Here is a 24,236-nt window from a genome sequence, read left to right as displayed (position 1 = left end):
ATCAGGAATGCACGGTCAGTTAGTTGTTCTGGCTTTATACAGACACAACATGTTATTATTAACAACATATTTCCCTAGCATAAAAAACAGAAATCTAAATTTATATGCAATAAAATCTCTCTCTCTCCCTCTCTCTCTCTCTCTCTCTCTCTCTCTCTCTCACTCTCTCTCTCTCCCCAACTTATTTTTTTAAGTGACTATTGACTCATTGTTATAGATAACTGCGATAATGACATTACCATGTCACGTCAGCATTCGTTATAAATAAATAAATAAATAAATTCGCACGACATCCGCTATGAGCGTGGTGTTTTAAATTCTCTATCCACTACGCTACGTACACCAGTGCGCAAACATCCCAGAGTGCTGTGCGTTTCTACATAGCTAGCCATCTTGTCGAGTGAGAGAGGGAGGGAAGCAGTTTGTGAATTTCAGTTCCCTGGGAGTCTGTGAAAAAGAAGAGAACCAGTCTTGGAAAGCTGAACCACACAGATTCCCTATCTTTCGTATCATAACGGGAGTTAGAGGATATACAAGGAGTAAGGGCTTAAGATATACGTGTCTTTCAGGATGTCTTATATGCATGTTCTCAGATAGAAAAAGTGGTAGCTAGCTAGCAGGCTAATACCGAAGAGTGGTGGAGAGCGGGCCCGCCAGCTGAAGTAGCTAGCTGTAGCAACTGCGGAGCTGTAGCTAGCTAGGTAGCCTGTTATCTGCGACAGCGGCCTGCTGGCAACTCCGGAGCCGGGACACAATCTGGCAGAGCAGGCCGGCTTTGACGGATCAGAGGAAAGGGAAAAAGCTGTCAGGAGGAAACGGATCAGTTTGGAAGGAACTGGATCTCCCGAGTTCGCAAGGTTTGGTCTTGTATTTTTTTTAAATATATTTTTTGCTAAGTCAGAAAATGCAACAGGAGAGAAGAGGGAAGGAGATGACGTAGCTACAATCTTCTCGCTAACAGTTAAAAACTGTGAAATTGTTACCATATATTTTACGTCAGCATTTTTGTACAACTTGGAGAAGTCTGTCCGCTTATTACAGAGGATATATTCCATAGGTTTTCAAAATGTCTAAAATGCCGGCGAAAAAGAAGAGCTGTTTCCAAATCACTAGCGTGACACAGGCTCAGGTAGCGGCAAGCAGCATCACTGACGACACCGAGAGTCTGGACGATCCAGACGAATCACGGACCGAGGACGTGTCATCGGAAATATTCGATGTATCCCGGGCCGATTATGAACCGGAGATGTGTGACATTAGTTCATCAGAAGAAACCTTAAATAACGTAGTGGAGACGGAGACGCATATACCTCAAGATGGGCAGCTACCGACAGTATCGGGTCCTCCGAACGGGGGTTTTGCTTATAGAAATGTAGGGGTGGCAGGTGTAGCTCTTGTCAATCAGCATGTTGTGGGCGCCTCAGGTCCAACGGGCCAGCTCCCTACCACCGTAGCCGGAGTTACACAGCACCCTGCACCGGTCGCCTCTGGTGGTGTCAGTAATGCGTCAGTGACCGCGGCCCAGCCCACCGCAGCCGTCAGCTCGGTCAGTTCAACAACGACCTCTACCACCAGTTGCAGTTCACGTTTCAGGGTCATCAAACTTGATCACGGTACAGGGGAGCCCTTCAGAAGGGGCAGGTGGACTTGCATGGAGTTCTACGAGCGAGACTCTGAAGGCTCCGTCATCACCAGGACTGTGGATAGCATTCGACACGCCAACGCCTTGGACCACAGCGCGGACAGGGACAGCGGGCTCGGAGCGACGGGAGGCTCGGTGGCAGCCCCCACCACGCTCTCCGGACCGGGGCCCGACCCCGCTGCCTCGGACTGCGCCTACGCCAGCGGCCCTCACCTGCACCCGGAGCCCCTGCCGCAGAGTTACTGCGCGGGGCCTCAGGCCCACGCTGGAGCCTTCCAGCCGGCCGGCTACCCCACCGTCCCCAGCAGTATAGCGGTGACCATTCAGGCCCAAGGCGCCGTTCAGCCAATGGCGCCTCAGAGCCTCGTTCCCCCCGGGACCAATGGCGTGCACCCGAGCCTTTCCCTGCAGCACGTGCAGAAATCTCCCAGCATGCTTTCTGCCGGTCAGGCCCAGCAGTTTGGGTATTCGGCCCAGCAGCAGCAGCACCAGCAGTTTCTCTCTGGTCAGCTGCTGGGCCAACCCTCGCTGGCTCCCCCAGGACAGGCGGAGTACAGGCCGCAGCACCTGCCCGCCCAGACCCTCTCCGTGGGGCAGCCGGTCAGCCAGGGCCCGTCTCCGGTCATGACCCCCGCCACCGGGGTGGCCCCAGGCCTCGGGCCCCAGCCCGGGGACGGGTCGGGGCTCCCCGCCCCCCAGGGTCTCCTGCAGCAGCCCGGGGGCAGCGGGATGGCGTCCGCTCTGTATCAGCCCCCGGGGGCGTCCGCGGGGGGGCCCCACGCGGCGGTCTCTGGCGTCCAGAGCGCGGGGGCGTCTGCAGGCGGGCCCGGCGCTCAGGCGGGCGTGCCGAACCACGTCCCCGCTCCCGCGGCGCAGTCCCCGCTGAGCCAGTCCCAGGGGCCCCGCGCCGTTGTGGCCCCTGGGCCGCCGGGTGTCGCGACTGGCCTCGGCCAGGGAGAGAACGCTCGCAGGAAGTCGGACACGCCGCCTCAGCCCCTCGCCGTCTCCGGGAAGGACCTGATCAAACCGCTAATCCCAGAAGGCCTTGCGCTTGGCACACCTACCGTGAACAGCCTGTTTGGAATACCCATCAACATCGACGGGGACGAGGATGGGTAAGGCTGTGCTTTCGTCTGTCTGTTTATCTGTTAATTACTTTGGATTGGGCTAAAGTACGCACTTTTACTAATAGATGCCATGTGTATTTGAGCCTGGATTGTAGCATGTAAAAGCATTCCTGAAAACACTTATCAGTGTGCTCCTTAATGGAAACAAATTAAACTAAGGATCTGGCATCAGTAGCATACACTGTAAACTTACCAGTATGAACATATCTTCACACCCCCATCCTCATACTTATGCACTTCCAGTACCCCTCTCCACAAATAGGAGGGACTGTCACAGGAAGGCAGCCTTAGCCGTTTTCTGAAATTTATGACATTTATTTCTATTAATCCTTATTACTTTACATTTGCAATATTGACTGTCCCGGTAAGTTGTCCCTTTGTTGATATCTCAGTGTCACAATTTTCTGAAAGTGGCGTCCCCTGTTTTAGGTTTATTTGGAAATTAGCCTTGTTATTTTTGCAACCTGTTTGAAGCAGGTCCGAACAGAAGTGGGCTGTTAACAGAGATGTCAATTTAAGAGCGCAGTTACGTGGTATGAGCTGGTGTCTTGCCAAAGGCATTCATACATCAGTTTGTTTACACTTGTAAAAATGTTTGGTTACTGTAAAAATAGTTTCTACTTGTGCAGCATTGTTTGTACTTTTAACACACATTCACTTTCGCAAACAATGGGACTTCTGTGTGAGTGTGAATGGATGTTACATTGTTTCTGTTTAAAGCATTTTGAACTGCACTGCAAGAAAAGTGGTATACAGAAAGATATTACAACGGTGACTGTAGTCACTACCTGGTGGGTATAGAGAAAGCTGTACCATGGGCTAGACATTCTAAGCATTGGTTACCTGATTTATAATTATACTTAAGAACATAAAGCATGTTCATTTATATTGCTTTCTCATCTGGCTGTAAAGTTATATTTAGGAAGACCTAAGCTTGTGAGTTAAAGGGTGTACTTCACCACAAGATTTGTCTTGACAAATGAAACCTTAAAACTAGCTGTTAGAATATGATTCTGCCAGCAGGAAAACCACAGGCTACCAGCCTTGGTCGCTAATGTTAATTTACTGACAGCTAGATCTGGTAATCAGATGTTTTAACTGAGCAAGGTGTATAGCTGGCTTGCTGTAATCAGTCAATTTCATATTCATTTATCTTTTCTTTTTTAAAATTATGTTCATACATCCGTAAGGGGTTTGAATACTTTACTCAGCCTAAACTGAAGATTAGTTCAAGAGGGCCTCCATTTGTGGGTAAGGGGACTACATATCCTGGCTCCTTTAGGCTGTTCTGCGATCTCGACATGCATTGCATTGTAAGAGGAACCTAAGCAGGTTAAAGGGGCCCCCCTTTATGAGCGGGGTGTGTCTCCGTACTTTAAGCAATTAGCGTTCCCACAGCACAGCGCGTTTTAGCAGTGTTTGCTTTTCAAGTGAAAGAGCCGTGCCTCAAGGTAAGGTAAGGGTAAGGCTGTTTTTTTAAATTTCTGAACCGAGAACAGGTAAACAACTAGAAATCCCCTTTCCTTGAGTGGGGGGTGTTATGGTAGCGTAGTTTTTTTTTCTGAAGAGAAAGGCCCCCCGGCCTCCTCGACGTTTCTCCCTTGCTCTGGCTGAAAGGGGAAGGGGGCGGGGGGCCCACGGTCGGCCATCGCTGGCACTCAGGAAGGAAATATAGCGTTTGGCGTTTCTCATTACCACTTCAAAAAAATTGCTGGAACCGTGGCCCTCGTCGAGAAAACATCCATATCCTCCTCCCCCAGCATCGCTCTCCTCCTCCCAGCAGAAACTTCACATCCCTTCTGGGGTTGAGCTTTCTAGATAAGTCTTCCATAATGGATTCTTTGTTGCATTTCGGTCCCCTGCCCTACATTACTCTCTTTTTTTATGTTTTTTTTTGTTTTCCTCTGTTTTCTAATTGCAGTCGTCATCATTCATTCTCCCTAATGTTGTATTTAGGTCTTAAAATGATAGGCTTCTGTTTGACTCCAGAAATGAATTTGTATCTTGTATTATAAATATAAATAGTTATAAATATTATATATTTATGACCGTTTCTCAGGCGTTGATCTGTTCCTTTTAGCGCACAACAGCTTCACACCTGAGAAACAGTTTCTTGCAGTGTTAAAACCAACATGCAATACAAAACAACACTGTGCTGTGTGGGACTTGAAATGATAAAACTTACTTTCTCGAAAGTGCATCTGCAAATAGAAGCTTGTAATTCTGGGGAAATGTTGCGCGTGTGTGGGTCGTTGTATGTCGTGGCTGACCACAGAACACTGTTGGTTTTGCCTGACCTGCACAGCGTCGGTAGCCAGAGGCCAGGCTTCCACGAGTTGTTGCGGCAGTGCCCCCTTGCTGCCTACTGGGGAACTGCAGCTTACCAGTTATTATTATTAATACCACTACTACTACTAACAATAATAATGATGATAAACCCTATTTATAAAGCATCTTTCATACATGAAAATGCAGCTCAAACAGGTGCTGTACAAATGTGTCACTGAAGAAAGCATTAATGAAATGTTGATGGCCAGGATACGGGCCTTCTCCTTCACAGAACGGTGACTGTGATGTGTGGTAAAGGTCACTGATTTATGAGTAAGTGAGAGGAGCGCACGCACTTCAGCGCGTGGGCGGGGCAGAGCCGCGGTGACTCGGACGCGCGTGGCGCCGTCGTTAGGGAACCAGGCCCGTCGCTCAGAGGTTGCGGGTTCACTTCCTCGCTGCGCCCTGGAGCGAGACTCTTAACCTGAATTGCCTCAGTGAAAACAGCGTTTGTGTAAATGGATCGTATTTTAAAAGTTTAGTCCGTGAGGTGCTCTGTTTGAGAGCGCCAGAATGTCGACGCAAATGAGCGTGAAGGAAGCGCTCGGTTTCAGTTCGTGCGCAGGTAGTGACACATTCGCTGTGCGCTGCCTAGGTGTAAAGATAAAAATGCACGCATTTGCTGCGGATGGGTCCTCTTTGATGTGCACTTTTTTTCAAAAGGAAATTTAAAGTGTTGTTCTGCAGAATTAGTTCTCACAACAGAACTGCACATAAAATGCATGCTTGCATTCTAACTGCTTCAGTGCATTTTTATGACTGATGTGAGTCAGGTGGGACAAAAAAAAAAACTTAATTATGATATCTAATATTGTCATGCAGGTTTTATTGTGCTCTACAGACAAAGGGTGCCTTGTGTGGACGGTCAAGTGCTTGCACCCCTGTGTGGAGTGCCGGCTGCCCTGCGTGTGTTGTGTGTTATTCTGTGTTTTGCGCCATTTGTAATACGGCCCTCAGCGATTTCGACTATCGTCTGTAGCGCACACTGGAGGGCCGTCCAGTCCTGTCGGTAGAAAGCAAAGCGCTTCGCGGATCCGTAAGGCCGTCTTCCCCCTTCGGGGGGGGCGGGCGCCCCCCGTCCCCGGAGCGGAGAGAGCGAGGCCGGTTAAGAGCTTCCCTCGGGCTCGCACCCGTCATAAATCTCCGGGGTCTCTGGGGTGCCGACCCGGGATGGGTTTAGCCTTTTAGCGGGTAATTGGTGAGGCCAGCGTGCGGACGTGAACCTTATCCATTACTGGCTTAATGGGCTCGCTCTCTCGCTGCAAGGCGCTTTATGAACGCGGGCTCCTGTCGCATCTGGGTCCCGGGGCCTGGGGCCTGTTCCAGCTCTGTGAAGTCACAGACGTTTCAGCTCTGTGAAGTCACGGGCGGTCCAGCTCTGTGAAGTCACGGGCGGTCCAGCTCTGTGAAGTCACGGGCGTTCCAGCTCTGTGAAGTCACGGGCGGTCCAGCTCTGTGAAGTCACGGGCGTTCCAGCTCTGTGAAGTCACGGGCGTTCCAGCTCTGTGAAGTCACGGGCGTTCCAGCTCTGTGAAGTCACGGGCGTTCCAGCTCTGTGAAGTCACAGGCGTTCCAGCTCTGTGAAGTCACGGGCGTTCCAGCTCTGTGAAGTCACAGGCGTTCCAGCTCTGTGAAGTCACAGACGTTTCAGCTCTGTGAAGTCGCGGGCGTTCCAGCTCTGTGAAGTCGCGGGCGTTCCAGCTCTGTGAAGTCGCGGGCGTTCCAGCTCTGTGAAGTCGCGGGCGTTCCAGCTCTGTGAAGTCATGGGCGTTCCAGCTCTGTGAAGTCGCGGGCGTTCCAGCTCTGTGAAGTCGCGGGCGTTCCAGCTCTGTGAAGTCATGGGCGTTCCAGCTCTGTGAAGTCACAGGCGTTCCAGCTCTGTGAAGTCGCGGGCGTTTCAGCTCTGTGAAGTCACAGACGTTCCAGCTCTGTGAAGTCGCGGGCGTTCCAGCTCTGTGAAGTCATGGGCGTTCCAGCTCTGTGAAGTCGCGGGCGTTCCAGCTCTGTGAAGTCATGGGCGTTCCAGCTCTGTGAAGTCACAGACGTTCCAGCTCTGTGAAGTCGCGGGCGTTCCAGCTCTGTGAAGTCATGGGCGTTCCAGCTCTGTGAAGTCACAGGCGTTCCAGCTCTGTGAAGTCGCGGGCGTTTCAGCTCTGTGAAGTCACAGACGTTCCAGCTCTGTGAAGTCGCGGGCGTTCCAGCTCTGTGAAGTCATGGGCGTTCCAGCTCTGTGAAGTCGCGGGCGTTCGTGATTTTGGAGCGCGTGGGGAGCAGTCGCTCTCGGTGATGTCAGCGATGCGGTCCCATCCGACGGACCGGTGCCCGGAGCGTAATCGTTCACACGCGCGCTGCGATTTCGGCGCGCCAAGAAGCTCCGTCAGCAGGACAGCACGCGTCTTGGCGAGACGCACGCTGGGAACTGCGTCACCGGGCTGCAGCTTGATCTACCGCACAGCGCTGGCCAACGGATCGATATCACTCACCGTGTGGCCTAGCTTCAAATGTACAAATTCCTTCACAAGAACATTCATGAATTTGAAGAACTACTAGGACAACTAACATAAATTTATGCTGATTTATTATACTAATTATAGTATATTATACTTTAGTACAGATTTATTCATTAATATAATAATGTAAATCAAATCAAAACATCGTCTGAAGAGGGATTTCAGACACAGACGCACAGAAACGTTCTTAACGCGCAGAGGAACGTGTCCAAACAAAGTTGTGTAAGAGGGCCCTTGGCTCCGTCTTCGTCGGGTCGTCTGTTTGCGGTGAGCGCTCTCCTCCTGGATCCGAGCGGCCCGGCGTGTCGCCGTGACCCAGATCCGGTTTGCCGCTCGGCTCTGCCGTGTCAGAGCGGGACTTTCAGTTCCTGCCTCGCGAGTCGCTGGCACGCGGGACAGGAAATGACACGGCCGGTAAATCACGCCGCCTCCCCCTCGCCTGTTCTCCATTGCGACGGGGCCGCTGCCTTCCAGCCCTCAACGCCGGCGCAGAGCAGCCACTGCAGCGCCCAGCTTTACCCTGTACCACTTTCAGGAATACTGTTACCACCCTGTACCAGTTTTAGGAATCAAATTTCTACTCTGTACCACTTTCAGGAATACTGTTACCACTCTGTACCACTTCCAGGAATCCTATTACTACTCTGTACCACTTTCAGGAATACTGTTGCCACTCTGTACCACTTTCAGGAATCCTATTACTACTCTGTACCACTTTCAGGAATACTGTTACCACTCTGTACCACTTTCAGGAATACTGTTGCCACTCTGTACCACTTTCAGGAATCCTATTACTACTCTGTACCACTTTCAGGAATACTGTTACCACTCTGTACCACTTTCAGGAATACTGTTGCCACTCTGTACCACTTTCAGGAATACTGTTGCCACTCTGTACCACTTTCAGGAATACTGTTGCCACTCTGTACCACTTTCAGGAATCCTGTTACCACTCTGTACCACTTTCAGGAATCCTGTTACCACTCTGTACCACTTTCAGGAATACTGTTGCCACTCTGTACCACTTTCAGGAATCCTATTACTACTCTGTACCACTTTCAGGAATCCTATTACCACTCTGTACCACTTTCAGGAATACTGTTGCCACTCTGTACCACTTTCAGGAATACTGTTGCCACTCTGTACCACTTTCAGGAATACTGTTGCCACTCTGTACCACTTTCAGGAATACTGTTGCCACTCTGTACCACTTTCAGGAATACTGTTGCCACTCTGTACCACTTTCAGGAATACTGTTGCCACTCTGTACCACTTTCAGGAATACGGTTGCCACTCTGTACCACTTTCAGGAATCCTGTTACCACTCTGTACCACTTTTAGGAATCCTGTTTTACCACTCTGTACCACTTTCAGGAATCCTGTTGCCACTCTGTACCACTTTTAGGAATCCAGTTACCACCCTGCACAACTTTTAGGTGAAGTAAATCAAGCTGCTGGAATGCGAAGGTGCGGTTTTCACAGGTGCACAAACAGAATGGAGCGTGAAGTTTTGAATGAGTTGCGAAGGCCTCAGAACGGAGCGTCTCCATGGTGATGCGGACTTCCGGGCTCTGTTCCTTCGCCGATATCGTGGGACCCGGACGGGCCTTTCTATCGGAGAGGGGCCAGCATGAACGCAGGCGTGTGTCATCAGTCCACCGACTCCCTCTCACACAGTCTGCGGGGAGTCTGTGCTGTCTGTGCCTGTCCTAAGCACAGCTTTATCACTGCGGGGAGTCTGTGCAGTCTGTGCCTGTCCTAAGCACAGCTTTATTACTGCAGGGAGTCTGTGCAGCCTGTGCCTGTCCTAAGCACAGCTTTTTCACTGCGGGGAGACTGTGCAGCCTGTGCCTGTCCTAAGCACAGCTTTATCACTGCGGGGAGTTTGTGCGGTCTGTGCCTGTCCTAAGCACAGCTTTTTCACTGCGGGGAGACTGTGCAGTCTGTGCCTGTCCTAAGCGTAGCTTTTTCACTGCGGGGAGTCTGTGCAGCCTGTGCCTGTCCTAAGCACAGCTTTATCACTGCGGGGAGTTTGTGGACCAGAGTTGCCGTTTTGTATGCGGAAGTCTTTTTCAAGCCAGGGAATTTACCATCTGTAAGGTATGCATGGTAAGCCTGGATTTACCACTGCAGGTTACTGCTGGGTAACACCCTAACTTTCCAGTATTTTTCTTGTGAATATTATTAATGTTATTATTGTTCTGCTTGTGAATATATGGGTGTACATTTATTTGTATGTCAAGACCAAAGCCTAATTGTCATACCAGTTCATTGTCTCAATGATATTTCCCCTCATTTTTCAGCCTACACTATATTTCAAGACCATAAGTTATTTGTCCTAGCAGTGTCTGCCCAATTTCCTGAACAGTTCTTGAACATGTTTCAGTTTTGGACAGTTGCCTGGATATAGAGTTTGGAATTTTTTTCTTTCCAAGAAATGGACTGTTTTTGTCCTCACATCCTTATGTCTGTTTGTGTGCACATGTCTGTGTTTGCCTGTCTGTGTGTGTGCCTGTCTATGTGCCTGTCTGTGTGCCTGTGTGTGTGTGTGTGTGTGTGTGTGTGTGTGTGTGTGTGTGTGTGTGTGTGTGTGTGTGTGTGTGTGTGTGTGTGTGTGTGTGTCTGCCTGTGTGTGTGCCTGTCTCTGTGTGTGTGGGTATGTGTTTCTCCACGGTGAAGCCCGCGGGGCGGGGTGGCAGACCCCTACGTAGGCCCGAGCGGGTCGCTTTGGCGGCTGTAGGCTGCGGGCGGGCCGCTGCTCGTGCCCCCCGAGGGGTGGGGGGTGGGGGAGCCCCGCGGTACGCGCGGCAGGCAGAATGCAGGCGGCGGGGGGGGCCCCCCGAAGACGGGGCCCCGGCTCCTTTTCCAGCGATAGCGGCCCCCCGCAGACTCCCCGGGGCGCATTCCAGGGGCGCTCTGAATGGCTGCGATTGTCAGACGTCCCTCCCCTGCGCTCCATCACAGGGAGCCCTGTCATAGCCCCCCCTCCCCTTCTAAAGGGATGCCACGCAGCCGATAACCCCTCTCGCACGGCCAGATGATTACAGGGCTGAGGCCGCTTCTAAGCCCTCGCCCAGCGCATCGATGTCCACACGGAGGGAAAAGCGCAGTGAAGATTTAAGAGCCGCCAAAGTCTTCCTTTTTCATCACAGTCTAAGGGGGAATATGATCAGAGAGCCCAGAAAACTTTGGGGGGGGAGTAGTCTGAGCTGTTGGTAAACTGCACTGAGAAAATGAATAGATCTCTGTCGAGTGCTACAATGCTGTAGCACAGTCATGGTTATGGTATCAAAAGCATCTGCAGGAAGTATGAAAATAGGCATGTTAAATGCAATTTATATAATCTATTTGCAAAGTTAAAGTTATAATGGAGAGCTACACTCAATTATAGTTTGACTCACAAAACTTTAGTTTTTCTAAAAGAGTTCAGTTGATGGTTGTTGAAGATAATTCATCCAGGAGTAAGCATGCCATAATATTCTCCTTTCGGTCACGCATTACATTTGGTATTTAACAGGTTTATTGTTGTTACCCCCCCCCCTCCCCCGCCCCCCCCCCCCCCCAGCCCCAGCCCCCCGGGCTTGTCTCCTGACTGGACCAGAGGTGGAATATCCAGGTTGAATGCTTTTGGAGTTCACCCTCTTTACCTTTCAGGAATGCTGGAAATGTATACCATCCAGAGCGACTTACAAAGCTTCATTCATTCACTCATTTTATCTTGTACATATAGTACATTTGTACACAATGTACATTTGTACACAGAATTTAGGCTAACTTAAGCAAGTCAGGTTGTTCAAGGTTACAATGGCCCAGCTGGCCCAGCTTGAACCTGCATCCTTGAAAGCCCGGTCCTACGCTGTCGTCTATTTACGTACGTCGGCCGCCCTCATTTTCCAACCGAGAAGGCCAAAAGAAAACCTCTTTTTTTTTTTTTCAGCGGTCCCGATGTTACATATCGGGGGGGGGACGGGACGACAAACAAGCGGCCTTGTTTTGAGTTGAGCCATGCAAATTCAATTAATTTCCGTATTGCATAACGCGCCGTTCCGGGAGGCATAGGCCTCTCTCCGGTTTCACTTTGGGGGGGGGGGGGGGGGGGGGGGGGAAACATCACATCTGTCGACGGCGCGTTTGGCGTGTTCCCTCCCGCGCGCTCCTCCCGGAGTCCTGACTTGGCATAAAAAATGGCCGCCGAGCACAAAGCGCTCGGTTGGAACAAACGGGAAATTGGTCCCAGGTGAGAGATCCGTCTCCGCGACGTGACCAAAGCTAGGCCATAAAGAAAGTGCTTCTCCCTGCTTCTCTTTGGGTCACCGGGGCAACCTTTGGGGTTTTTTTTTTTTTTTTTTTTTTTTCCCCATGCCTAAAAAATCTTTTGTTTTTGTTTTTTTTTGGTTCCATGGGACCTTTCTCGTGCATTAAGTAAAACTGCAGTCATATTTCTCAACTGTAGTATTTTCACTGTTGGTTATATATATATATTTTTTTTTTGCTCTGGAAAGTCATGTGATTGTGATGGCAAGGAGGAGACCTGGTGGCTGCTATGGGACGTCGCTGCATGAAATGACGTACGTTTACATTGGTGCAATCTGATCGGCCTGAGTTCAAGTTCGCCCCTGTCACCGGTGCCTAAATGGCTGTCGTCACTTCGTTAATGATTGACGTGTAACAATGCTAACAATCTGTAAAAAAAAAAAAAAAAAGAACAAAGAAAAGAAACGACAGCCAAACGAGCTGGACGACTTCAGACTCTCAGGTCTGTCGTTCATCGCGCATCCCGAGGTCATTCGGTCAAGGTTGAGCGGGTTCCGTTCGCCTTTCGAAGCGTTCGGCTGCCGCCCGGTTACGGTCGCAGGCATCGAACGGAAAGCCTTTTTTTTTCGGAAGCCTTCTTTGCTTCGTTTTATCGACGGGCCCTTCGGATCCTGTAATTGCGGAATAATAGTCGCGTACATCTGGCAGCGGAATGCTTGAGCTCGGTCCCGCTCGAGCTCAACTCCCAGAGAAGGCAAACTCGGCTCATTTTAGAGGGGCCCTGCTCTTTTTTTTTTTTGGAGGGGGGGGGGGGGGGGGTGGGAGGTGTCGGAGCACGTTTCCTGCTTTCAGTTCCAGAGGAAGAAACGGAGGGAGCTCGGTGGCGCGATGTTCCCGCCGTCCAATCAGTCGACTCCGAGCGCTGGGCGTGCTACGGCGGCGGTCCGGCAGCTCTGACGCGGGAGACGGAGGGCGAGCGGCGGCTCTCCCTTCCGAGCGACCTTTCGCTTGGTGGGCGGGGTCAGCGTGGGACGGGCGCGAATGGAAAGAGTTTACGCGAGAGTCCTGCCTGACAGAATGACTTGGGGGGGGGGGGGGGGGGACGTTCTGTGAAGTTTCTGTCCAGAGGGTGCTCTCTGTTCAGCTTTGAACAAACTGAGGGGCCTCGTTTGGTGAAAGCCCCTGGGCATTTACCACTATCTTTTGCTGCCTTTTATCTTAGGAGTGACCCCACAGTGCAGTGCAGGGCAGTCGCAAGGCTAGCTGGTAAGTGATCTGGCCATTCGGAGCTAATTGGGAAAGACACTGAATCTGGCAACCCTCCGAAGCAGAATTTACAGGACGCTTGGTGAGGAGTGCAGCTTGGATCCCTCTTACAAATCCCCCCCCCCCCCCCCCCCCCCAAAAAACACCTACCTATAAAAGTTTATAGATGTGAGACTGGCTAATGCGGTACAGGGGGAGTTAATTTTAGGCCAGGCCAATTGGAAGGCCTGAGTAGCATCTTCCCCATTACTGTAATTGAGACCTGCAAGCTTATTCTTATACCAAATCAGCTAGTGCTTTCCGACTGCATGAAGTAGATGCAAACTAATCAGCCCTGAAAAGTTTCTGAAAACACTCACACCCCCGCTCAGTGGGCCTGGCGGTGGGAAGGAAGCCATCGCCCGGTTCAGTTTAGGGTAGCTGGAATTTCTGAGAAATTTTTTCCATTTCGGAGCAGTTCTCTTCCTGTGATTTTGACAGTTGATAGTGATCATGACCCCAAGGTGTACTATACCCAGTGCTAGACTGAACCTTCAAGGACCATTTTTGAATTCTTGAATGAACTTTGTTTTTAAGGAACATTTTAATGTTTATTTAAAAATGTTTTGGGCACGTGTATTTTATTCATGTATTTTGTGACTGTTGAGATTTACGGGGTTTGGAAAACAGACCCCTCACACCAAAAAAACGTCAAACTCATTGTTCAAATAACGCCTCGCTGTCGAGAAGTTGCATTCATTCACACCTTCAAACAGGGAGCTTACTAATGTAGCCTAAATGTATAGTTTTAATGCAGGGTCTTAAACTTTCTCAAATGATGAAACACTTTAACAAGGATTTGGAATATTGACTTTTAGCAACAGGTGCTCATTTTTTTTTCCAAATGGTTTACGCAATGACGAAGGTGCGTAAATGTGTTTCTTATAACCGCGCTTCCTTGTAATGCTAGTAGTGACATCATGCTCCCTTTCTGTGTGCTGGTGTTTTGGTATTCAGGACCCCTGTTATGTAAGAAGCGTTCAGGGGGGGGCCGGGATTCTTTGCGGGCGCGCACTGCAGTGACTGTGGGACTGATAAGGCCGTTAAAGGACGGCGTGTAGCACAGTGGGTAAGGAACTGGGCTTGTAACCGAAAGGTCGCAGGTTCGATTCCCGGATAAGGACACTGCCGTTGTACCCTTGAGCAAGGTACTTAACCTGCATTGCTTCAGTATATATCCAGCTGTATAAATGGATGCAATGTAAAATGCTATGTTACATTACATTATCCAGAGCGACTTACACAACTTGTACATAGCATTTTTTACATTGTATCCATTTATACAGCTGGATATATACTGAAGCAATTTCGGTTGTAAAAGTAATGTATGTAAAAGCTATGTAAAAGTTGTGTAAGTCGCTCTGGATAAGAGCGTCTGCTAAATGCCTGCAATGTAATGTAATGTAATGTAAAGCCGAATATGAGGGCTGGCGGTGTGTGCCTGCGTAAGTAAGCGCCGGTGCCACGAAAAGGTCGCGGAAAGGAGAGAGCGCCTGCAAGCGGCTCGCGGGCGATAGTTATTCGACGCGTTTACGGTTTACAGTCGCTGGTTTTTCTTCAGTCGCATTATTATGCTCGCGGGGTTATCTTTCCTCTTTTTTTTTTTTTTTTTAAAACGCGGAGTGCGGATTTGGCGATTTCTGAAAACGGCCTCGGAGGTTCCGGTAAGCGCGGTCGATTGCCCGTAATGACTCAACGGCTGCCGAGTCAGAGCGGAAAAACTCACAAAATTGTGAAATAAGGGGTTGCGTACTCTTGAGCCAAAATGGTGTCATGTACCTGTCATTCATGCTGTTGGGTAAAGGATATGTGCTAAGATGAGATGTGCTGGGGAATGGCTTTTTGACGGGCAGTTGTTGTGGCTTGCTCACTCTTGCTCTGGAGTCGTTTGTGACTCATGCGCAAAAACTTACCACCCTGCTCCCCCAGCGCCCCCCCCCCCCCCCCCCCCCCCCCCCCCCCCCGTCCCCCGTCCCCGTCCCTCCCCTTTCCTGTCGGAGCATCTGTCACCAGTCGAGCGCCACAGAGTCTCGTTTTGATGTTTTCTCAAGCGCCCCGGCCCGTCGGGGCTATCGCCGGTGACCTCTGACCCCCGGTGCGTGTTGTCACATCCTGTTTTGCTGCTCGGCCTGACGGGAGGCGGCGGGGGCGGGGCTCGAAACGCACTCCTGGCGCTTCTGCGTTTCCGTGGCCGGTTGAAATAATCAGCCACGCGTCCCCTGATTCGCTTATTATTCAGGTCCCGACGCCTCTGATTCAGGGGCGGCTGGAGAGGGTTCTGTGAAGAATGAGAGGATGCCTGCACTTATAGGCTACCCAGGCTCTAATACCATAAGACCCAATGGAGGCCAATAGTACGGCCAGTTTTCATTCTTCCCCTCCAATCAGGACTGATTTAAACCTGGGACACCAGGTGAGTGGCCAGTCTCGGGCCAATCAGCAGCAAGAATCAATCAGTAAAATTTAGTGTTCAAATGTACTGTTTGTAAAAAAAATATATTCCTGATATGCTCATCAGATTAAAGCGTATATTTTTGTTCTAGATAAGCAAAAAAAAAACACTTAAAGTTGAACACCAGGGAAGTTTGAGATATGACAAGTGTGCAGAAAATAGATTATATAGTTCTTCTGTGAATGACTTATACTTGGTACATGCGGCACATTTTAGGAAGAGGTGTGTAAATCTTATCATGGGGAATGTACGTACGTGCGTGTGCGTGTGTGTGTGTGTGTGTGTGTGTGTGTGTGTGTGTGTAGGCCCACTTCCACAGAAGTGTTTTGTTGTAAGGGTTGAGTCACTGTCCGTCTTCCACCTTCGACTGAAAAGCCCACGCTCTTAAACTGCACCTCTGCTTAAGAAACTCTGAACACCGAGCGCATTCTGGGTTGAGCACCCCTATGTTTACTGAAGCTGACCTTAAAGCCCTCATGCTGCTTACGACACTGCATCCTCAAACCCCCCCTTGTCCTTGCAGTGACACCGAGTGCTTCGTTCTCGCTTTGCGCAACGGTTCCTGCTGTCAGTCGCGACTGTAACAACCCCCCCCCCCCGTCCTTTCTGTGTGCTCGCCGTCGCTGCGGACGCCACGGCCTGCTAACGGACTAAAACTCCCAAGCGTGCGACATGAGGGGCGGATGTGCGAAGCGCTCAAAACTCGAGGCAGAGCGACTTCCTGCCTGCCGGAGGAGGGCACAGATCTGAGGCCGCTTTCGCTTCCCGGGCCTCAACTGAAGAAGCAGCAGCAGCAGCAGCAGACGCGCGGACTGAGCACGTGCGGCCCCTTTGCTGCCCCTCCGCCCCTCTTCGGCGGTAGGTGGGCGGCCCGCTGCGTCCCAAGGAGCGGACGGCGCCGGTCGACCCCCCCCCCCCCCCACACACCCCCCAAGCCCCTTCACTCGTTGCCGGGCGGGTTCGCTTCCGCGCCCGGCGACCGCGTGCCGTCCGGCTCCGAAGGAAAACGGCGCGATCCTGGGGGTCCGGGGTCTTCAGCTTTTGAATTCTGACCTCACTTCCTGTGGTTGGTACCGTTTGGTCTGGACCCCAGACGCCGCCCCTGCGGTGTCCGGAAAGCGTGCATTGCCAGCGTTGTCTCTCAAGTCATTGCCGCTTCCGTAAAGAGCACCGCTATCGTACTTCATCATAAGAAGCAGGCTAACGGGCTAACTGGACCGCTGGTTTATCATAAGAAGCAGGCTAACGGGCTAACTGACCGCTGGTTTATGAGCAAAGCGCATGAACCTTCAGAATTTGGGCCGCCTTATCTCACTCCGGAAAGCGCAGGCTTTGCGGTGCCGTAAGGTCACGAGCCTGACCGCACGGGACGGGTCGCGTTTGACCCCTCTTTCTTAGTCGCGGGCTCAATCCTGTCCCGCAATTGGCCGAGCCCCTGCCCGCCCCCTAGCTTCGCTCCCCGCCCACATTTGTCTGATGGCAAAAAGCTTTTATCGCCATGAGAGAGAGGCGTGCTTACCCTCCAGGTCTTCACCAGGCAGCCCGTAGACCACCAGGTGAATTTTAAGGGTTCCTTCACGCTGGCTGAACACGAAACCCTTCACTCACGCGGGACGCACTTTCACACCCCTCTCAGGGCTCGGTTAAGCTTTTAGTAGAAAGGTATGTTTTGAACTCGAAAGCTTCAAAATTGAAGCATTTGTTTTCCGTGACTGCGTTCCTTTTTTTTTTTTTTTTTTGACCGTTCTGGGATTTGACGTTCACGGTGTCCCCCAGAACCCCCCCCCCCCTTCCCCCCGCAGCGAAATCCTGGGTGGAAGGCAAGCCGCCGCACGTCCCCGTGAAGGGGCTCTCCCCTCTCCGCCGCGGCGCGCTCGCAGGTGACCCGCCGCTGGGAGGCACATTCCTTGACCTATTTTTCAGGCTGCGGAGGCGAGTGATGAACGGGGGCCGGATGACGCGGTCGTGTTTTTTTTTTTGCGGCTGACGTCTGGACGGGATCGCCCCTGAGTCCCGAGCGCCTCTGTGCGGGACCGTCTGGGGGGGGGGGGGGGCCTGGAGTTTCAGCGCACGGGCCGCCCGACCCACAACTGTTCGCTTTCCCCCACCTTCGGGTAGAGAGAATCCTCCCCACGTTCGGTTCTTAAACACTGTCCTTTGCGAGTGGTGTGGCGCAAAGGCCATTTTCAAATATGCGTTTGTTTCACAATTATTCGAGCTGAAATTAATGAAGATTTTTCCCCTCGGCGACTTCCTGTTACTCATTTCTCTTGCATGCGAGAGTGCAGAAATCACGCATTGCAGTCAGGGAAAATGAGGAAGCGGGGGAAAAAGGAAAATAATGAATCGTCAGAAATGTAACTAAGCGTTCCGCGCGGCATAACAGCTCAATGCACGCAGCCCAACAGTGTATGTCAACAGTATGCCGCGTATGCCGCATGGCAGGTTTATATGAATTCATAATAAAAACAGAACTGAATACAGCTGTCGGTACGATTTTGCCTCTTCCCCCCCCGACTTCTCATTCCCGGATGACCTCATGTGCGGGAGACGCCCTGGATCGGAGGGAGCTTACGAGCTTTACGCTTTTCGCACTCGACCCTTCGCCGTTTACCATTTTGCAGAGAGGCAGACGGAACGCATTTAGGTTTTTTTGGCTGGACTCGGGGGTTCGAGTTCGCTTTAAAAGCAATCCGCGTTTCTGAGAACGGGGCCCTCTGAGAGAGAGCCGCTTGGGCAGCGGCCAGCTGGAACGCCGTCGTCGTTCGACGCCCGTTCGCGCCTCTTCGCGGGTCCGTAGGCCACCGAAGCTCGCTTTGAGATTTTAAATTCGGCCGTAGGGGCGCGCGCTGCACAGCCCCGGAAGGTTCCGGAAGGCGGGTCGTCGCGTCTCTCGGCGGCCCTGGGACTCGTACGCTCGAGCCCTCGCTCGAAAGTGGAGAGGGTCTCCGGGCGGGTCCCTCCCGGCAGCCCGGCAGCTCTTCTGGCCGCCTTTTGCATTGACCGTAAAAAACTGATGTAAAAACAGCGGCTTACTCTCCAAAGCTTCTCTCGAGGAAACCGTTAGCATCCTCCTGCGCGTTTGTTAGCCTCGCATTTTTTTGGGTGGGTGGGGATGGGGGGGGGGGGTAATGAAGGCAGCTTTGCTCGGTTGCGCAATATCTGGTATTTTCCAAGAACCGCGAAAGGTTCAGTGGAGGGGGGGTCGGAGGGGGGGGGGGAGAAAAAATGCACAGCCCCGCGCTGCGTCTGGCTGTGAGGTAATCGCCTGCCTTGCCAGGAACTCGAGGAAAAAGGCGGTCTGCTTCGAGTTAAGACGTCGGAGCGCGCGATAAATCAACCGGGCGAGCGGAGCCCCCCGCGACCCCCGCTGCGCAGCGCGGGCCTGAGAGGGGCGGCGCTTTTCCTGTCGCTCGCTCTCTCTCTCGCGCTCCAGCCCCCCGCGCTCCAGCCCCCCCGCGCCGAACACTCTGTACCCGCTCCGGAGGCCCCCGCCGTCGGGGGCAAGCCGTGTCGCGCGAGGTAACGCCGAACGCGCGAAGGAGCGCCTTCGCTGCTAACGCGCTGCGGCGTGCGGGACAGGCGGCTGGGGGCGGCACACGAAAAGTCCCCGCCTCCCCGCAAATTAGGAAACGCTTAAACCGGGGATGCAAGATACCGAAGAAAAAAAAAAAAGAGTTTGAGAAGGGAAAAAGGCTTTTAATTTGCTGCTTGCAGTGAAAATGAGTTGCAGTGAAAGCGCTCTTCGTGATGCAGTATTGCTGCGTGTGACTGTTATTTTGAAGTCCAGCTGAACGGTTGAGGAAAGCTGTTTGCGTACATACGGGTTGCCTGGTTGCCTGGTGAACGTAATGGAGATTGTGAGTGTAGAGTTGGGGGTATAGTTCTGTTCGCTGAAACATTCAGGCCTTCCACAGCACTGCCCCAACAGAGACACACTGTCTTAGTTACCAGCCACTCTGTTTATTAGAGATTGTGTAACATCTGCTCCCCTCTCTCTTTTTTCTCTCTCTCTCTTTCTCCCCCCCCCCCCCCCCCCCCCCCCCTCACTGAAAAAGACCCTCCCTCCCACTCACACACACACACACACACACACACACACATGCACACGCACACACACATGCATGCAGGCGCACATACCCACACACACTCTCTCTCTTACTCTGTTACTCTGTCTTTGTTTCTCTATCCCTCGCTTCCTCTCTCTCTTATACACACACTGTTTATGTCTCTCTCTCTACAACTGTCATTCACTCTCAGTCTTTCTTTCCATCTCTATATCCTCCGTCATGTTATGGGAGTCAGAATCACTGTGATGTTCAGGGAATAAGAGTCAGAATTACTCTGTGATGTTCAGGGCATGAGAGTCAGAATCACTCTGTGGTGTTCAGGGTATGTCAGTCAGATTTACTCTGTGGTGTTCAGGGTATGACAGTCAGATTTACTCTGTGATGTTCAGGGTGTGGGAGTCCAGAACCTCTCTTTCATGTTCAGAGTATGGGAGTCAGAATCACTCTGTGGTGTTCAGGGTATGACAGTCAGATTTACTCTGTGATGTTCAGGGTGTGGGAGTCCAGAACCTCTCTTTCATGTTCAGAGTGTGGGAGTCAGAATCACTCTGTGGTGTTCAGGGTATGACAGTCAGAATTACTCTGTGGCGTTCAGGGTATGACAGTCAGAATTACTCTGTGGTGTTCAGGGTATGACAGTCAGAATTACCCCGTGATGTTCAGGGTATGAAAGTCTGAATCACTCTTTCAGCCATAAAATTTCTCTCGCAAAACAACTTAATTTTTTTTTTTTTTACCACAGTAATCCACAGGTCACAGGGTTCTTAGGTAAGCCTTGCCCCAACCCTGGGCAATCGCTACAAACAGAAGAGATGTCTGAGAAATTTCCGGCAGAATCAAACGTAACCGAGCTGAGCTCGCAGAATGTTCTGGAAGTGTCGCGGGGGGGCGCGGAGACCGCGGCCAGAGCAGCTGACGCCGTGTCACGCGGCCGATTTACAGCTTTGAGACCGAGGCGCCGTCGCACGTAATTTCTTTATTTTTCCGAGATTTAAATAAATATCTGGTCTCTGAACGGAAGTTGTTTCAGAATGCAGAACGTCCATCGCGGCACTTGTGAAAAGCGAAAGGGGACCGAACGTTAGCGCCTCTGAATGAAGAACGAAAAGCGCTCGCAGGAAGTGAAACTGGAGGGGGGGGGGGCAGAGGGGGGGTGGGGGAAATGCAAGCCTGCAGAATAATGCAGAGGCACAGGCAGCGTGCCCAAGCCGACACTTATCACTCGCCGCAGAGATTTTGCACAGGTCGCCTGAAGGGGGCGGCAGAGAGTTTCTTCCCCAGTTAAGAATGCCTGGTTCTTTTCGGGAGAGCGTGGACACTTTCTTCCAATGGACCAGCGGTGGCGGCACGCCGTTTCCTGGGTGTCCCAGACACCCCCAGTTTTTGATTGGCACACCCAAAAATTGATAATTTCCCCCCGGTCCACTGTAATCGTAGTCCCCCTTTCCCGGTCCACTGGTGAATTTCTCCAGGAAACCTCGCCATTGGAACTGTGGAGCTGCTAGTCTGGCTCCCGCAGACACAGATGCTTCCACGCACGGCTCTGTATAAAAAGCGCAGGCGACGGCACGACCAGCAGGGGTCGCTGTAGAACTGCGAGACATGGTAAACGCACACGACAGAAACCCCCGCCTGTCCTCGGTCCTTGGCGCCGTTGGAGCCAATTATGTGCGGCCCTGCGGGGCCTCCCACATTCGGTGCCAGACCCCGGGGCCCCGTCTGTGCGGTGCCTTCACAAGGTGAGCCACCCAGGGGCCTCGCTGCGGTAAGCCTGAGGGGGCTAGTACACAAAACAAGCCTGCCACTTTGTCCCGGCTTTTATTCCGCCCTTTAAGCAGATCAGGAATAAAAATTGTAATTTAAACTTTAGAAAAGTGTTCGGTCGTAACGTCTCGAACCACAAGGTGTATGAGATACTATTCCCAGCCGATCCTGCAGGCTTACGGGCTCCCGAATGTTTTTTTTTGACACGTCGAAAACATTTGGGTGCAGTCGTCTTGAATTTGTCAGGTGTGAGAGGTCACGAGAGGCCAGTTCTGCGTTTCCGAACGGCTTGCGTTCTGACCAGTCCGGGTTATGGTGTTTTGCCCGCTGTGCTTTGAACATCGTCTGATCTGGTCGAGAGCTCGTGTAGTCTGTGCTGTCGTCTGAACGGTTGTCACAATCTGAACCTCTCGAATCTAAGTGCGAGAGGGCATCCGACCTCCTGACGTCGTAACCCGTGGGAAAACGGTATAATGTACGCCCGCCCTGAGGGGTCTCTCCCCCCTCTAGCGGTGGTTGTCGTTTTTTGGATTCAATTCCAGTTCCGTTCGTGAAATCGTTTTTGGAATTGAAGCGGTCCTCCAGGATGCAGCATTTGCATTGGAATTCTTGGAAGAAAAAATTTAACGAAATGACATTCAAATAAATTCTAGTCATTTATGGAACACGGTGACCTCGTTTGTCGTTTTGAAAGATGTCCCTCTCCCAAACATTGACTTCTAGTGTAGTTTAAAATACTACCTTAGATGTCAGATGTGCAAAAGTGTTGTGAAGACATCTGAGTGTTTATTCCTTCTTCCTTTAAGTGATGCATTATAGGCAATGTATTTTTCAAATATTTAGTAAAGTGGAAATCATGTGCTGCATGCATACGTTTTAGTACTGGCCAACAACTGTTCTTGAATTCATTTTAATTTTGTGTATTTTAGGAAATTGCCAAATGTTGCAATCCTGCTAAGACAACCCATGTGTCATTGATATCAAAGTAGACATTGCTTATAGTGATAAATTAAATGAATTGGATGTTTGAATTTCACTTAGGCCTAATTCAGATTCATTGTCTAGGTCCTGCGACCTTTTTCTGCTGCAATTCAATTTAGAAATTCCCAGTTCAATTAAGAATTCAGACTGCTCTCAAAATCACAAGGTGTATTCACTGCCCAATTTTTCTAACGTGAGCTAACCAATGCTCAGGCATGAATGTTCAGTCATCAGCATTAATATACAGGTTTCATGAAAAATTGCTACATGTTCAGGTTACCATGCAACCGACTATTGCATAGGTTAGCCAGTACAAAAGCGCTCTTATGAGAAAGATATTGTTCTTATTTCTACCCTGTAATGTGTAGGCTAGCTTTCGCTAGGCTATGTTGGCTGCCTGTTGTTTATTTTTAAAGAGTTAGACTTGCTCCGTGGATATAAAAAGCGTGGTGGGACGCCGCTGCGCTAAGAACAGCGGCTGTGGTTTCGTGTAGCTGTAGCGACTGGTATTACGGGTTTGCAAAGCAAAGCCTGTTCTCTTTGATCGGCTGCCTGCGCCGAGCCTCTGAGTCGGTGCGGTGGGGCCTCGGCCGCGGCGTCGCGTCGGTCGCGGCGCTGCGTCCGACGCGTGCAGCCGCACTGCACCCTGGTCTCGGGGCTCCCTCTCTGCGCCGCGGTTTCCTGTAGCCCATGTCAGCACCGCTATGGCAACAGTTGGTCGGAGAATGATTGGGGGGGGGGGGGCAGGACAGGCACACTGACTAGTTCTGTTGTTGTCACTGCTCTCTAGCGACCACTCCTGGTCAGACCCAGGTGTCTGCGGGCACACAGACAGTCTGAGCTCGTTGTCCTCCGATGGCACAGGCAGCGTTTAATTGGTGGTGCGTCTGCAGTGCGAACAGAAGCGAGAATAGGCGTCATATGACTTGGAGGAGTCGCTTGTCTGGCTTCTCCCCCCTGACGTCGGCAGGAGGGGTTCCAGCAGGAGGTCAACAAGTGAAGTTGTCCGGGTTGTGGAAATCTGGGATAAAATGTTAATTAAATTTAAACGATTAAAAAAGAGGAAAAAAAAACATCAGAACAATACTTCATGGTCACTCAAGATCTTGCTGCGCATGCTCAGTCCACTCCTCTTTCAATGTCAGGCAGGTTTCCTCTTGCAGCCGTGCAGTAATTACCAGCCACCAGGCCCGTCCAGCATTTTTGCACACGGCCCTACGCGTGCTGGGACGTCATTTCCTCGAAGCAGGACCCGCACCCGCATCGTAGCGGCTTGTTGCTGGTTTGATTCTCGCCGTCCTCTGCGCGTGTTTACATCGCACGCTGAGGCGTCACCGATTGGCCGAAGCTCCTCTGCGGCGGGTTTGACCTTTGGGGAGATGGACAGAGTGTAGCACAGTGGGTAAGGAACTGGGCTTGTAACCGAAAGGTCGCCGGTTCGATTCCCGGGTAGGACACTGCCGTTGTACCCTTGAGCAAGGCACTTAACCTGAATTGCTTCAGTATATATCCAGCTGTATAAATGGATACAATGTAAAAAATGCTATGTAAAAAAAAATGCTGTGTAAGTCGCTCTGGATAAGAGCGTCTGCTAAATGCCTGTAATGTAATGTAATGTAATGTCCCGCCCCTTGCTGCTCACTCGGGGAGCGGAAGCTGGTCATTGAGACCGTGCCTTCCTCCCTAATGCCCAGAGGAGTTAAAAACATCCGGCAGGCGCTGTGTGACCGGGCTCTCCCTGCGACGGGCTGCGCTTAATTAAAAAAGGGCCTCGTCCGGAAGCAGTCTCCCTCGGCGGTTAGC

General features: G+C 51.4%; 1 protein-coding gene across 1 annotated transcript in view; it reads left to right on the top strand.

Moving 5' to 3' along the window:
• Positions 1–378: 378 nt before the first annotated feature.
• LOC118230328 (TSC22 domain family protein 2-like) overlaps positions 379–24,236 on the top strand; it is a 37,528-nt gene continuing 13,670 nt past the window's right edge. The window contains exon 1 of the mRNA XM_035423220.1: positions 379–2,757. Within this exon, the coding sequence (XP_035279111.1) occupies positions 1,067–2,757 (1,691 nt within the window). The 5' untranslated portion in view covers positions 379–1,066. The remainder of the gene's footprint in view (positions 2,758–24,236) is intronic.

The sequence above is a fragment of the Anguilla anguilla genome, chromosome 6 (assembly GCF_013347855.1).
Source record: "Anguilla anguilla isolate fAngAng1 chromosome 6, fAngAng1.pri, whole genome shotgun sequence".
Lineage (NCBI taxonomy): Eukaryota > Metazoa > Chordata > Actinopteri > Anguilliformes > Anguillidae > Anguilla > Anguilla anguilla.
Note: the sequence above shows the minus strand (reverse complement) of the source record. Positions and strands in the feature narration are given on the sequence as shown.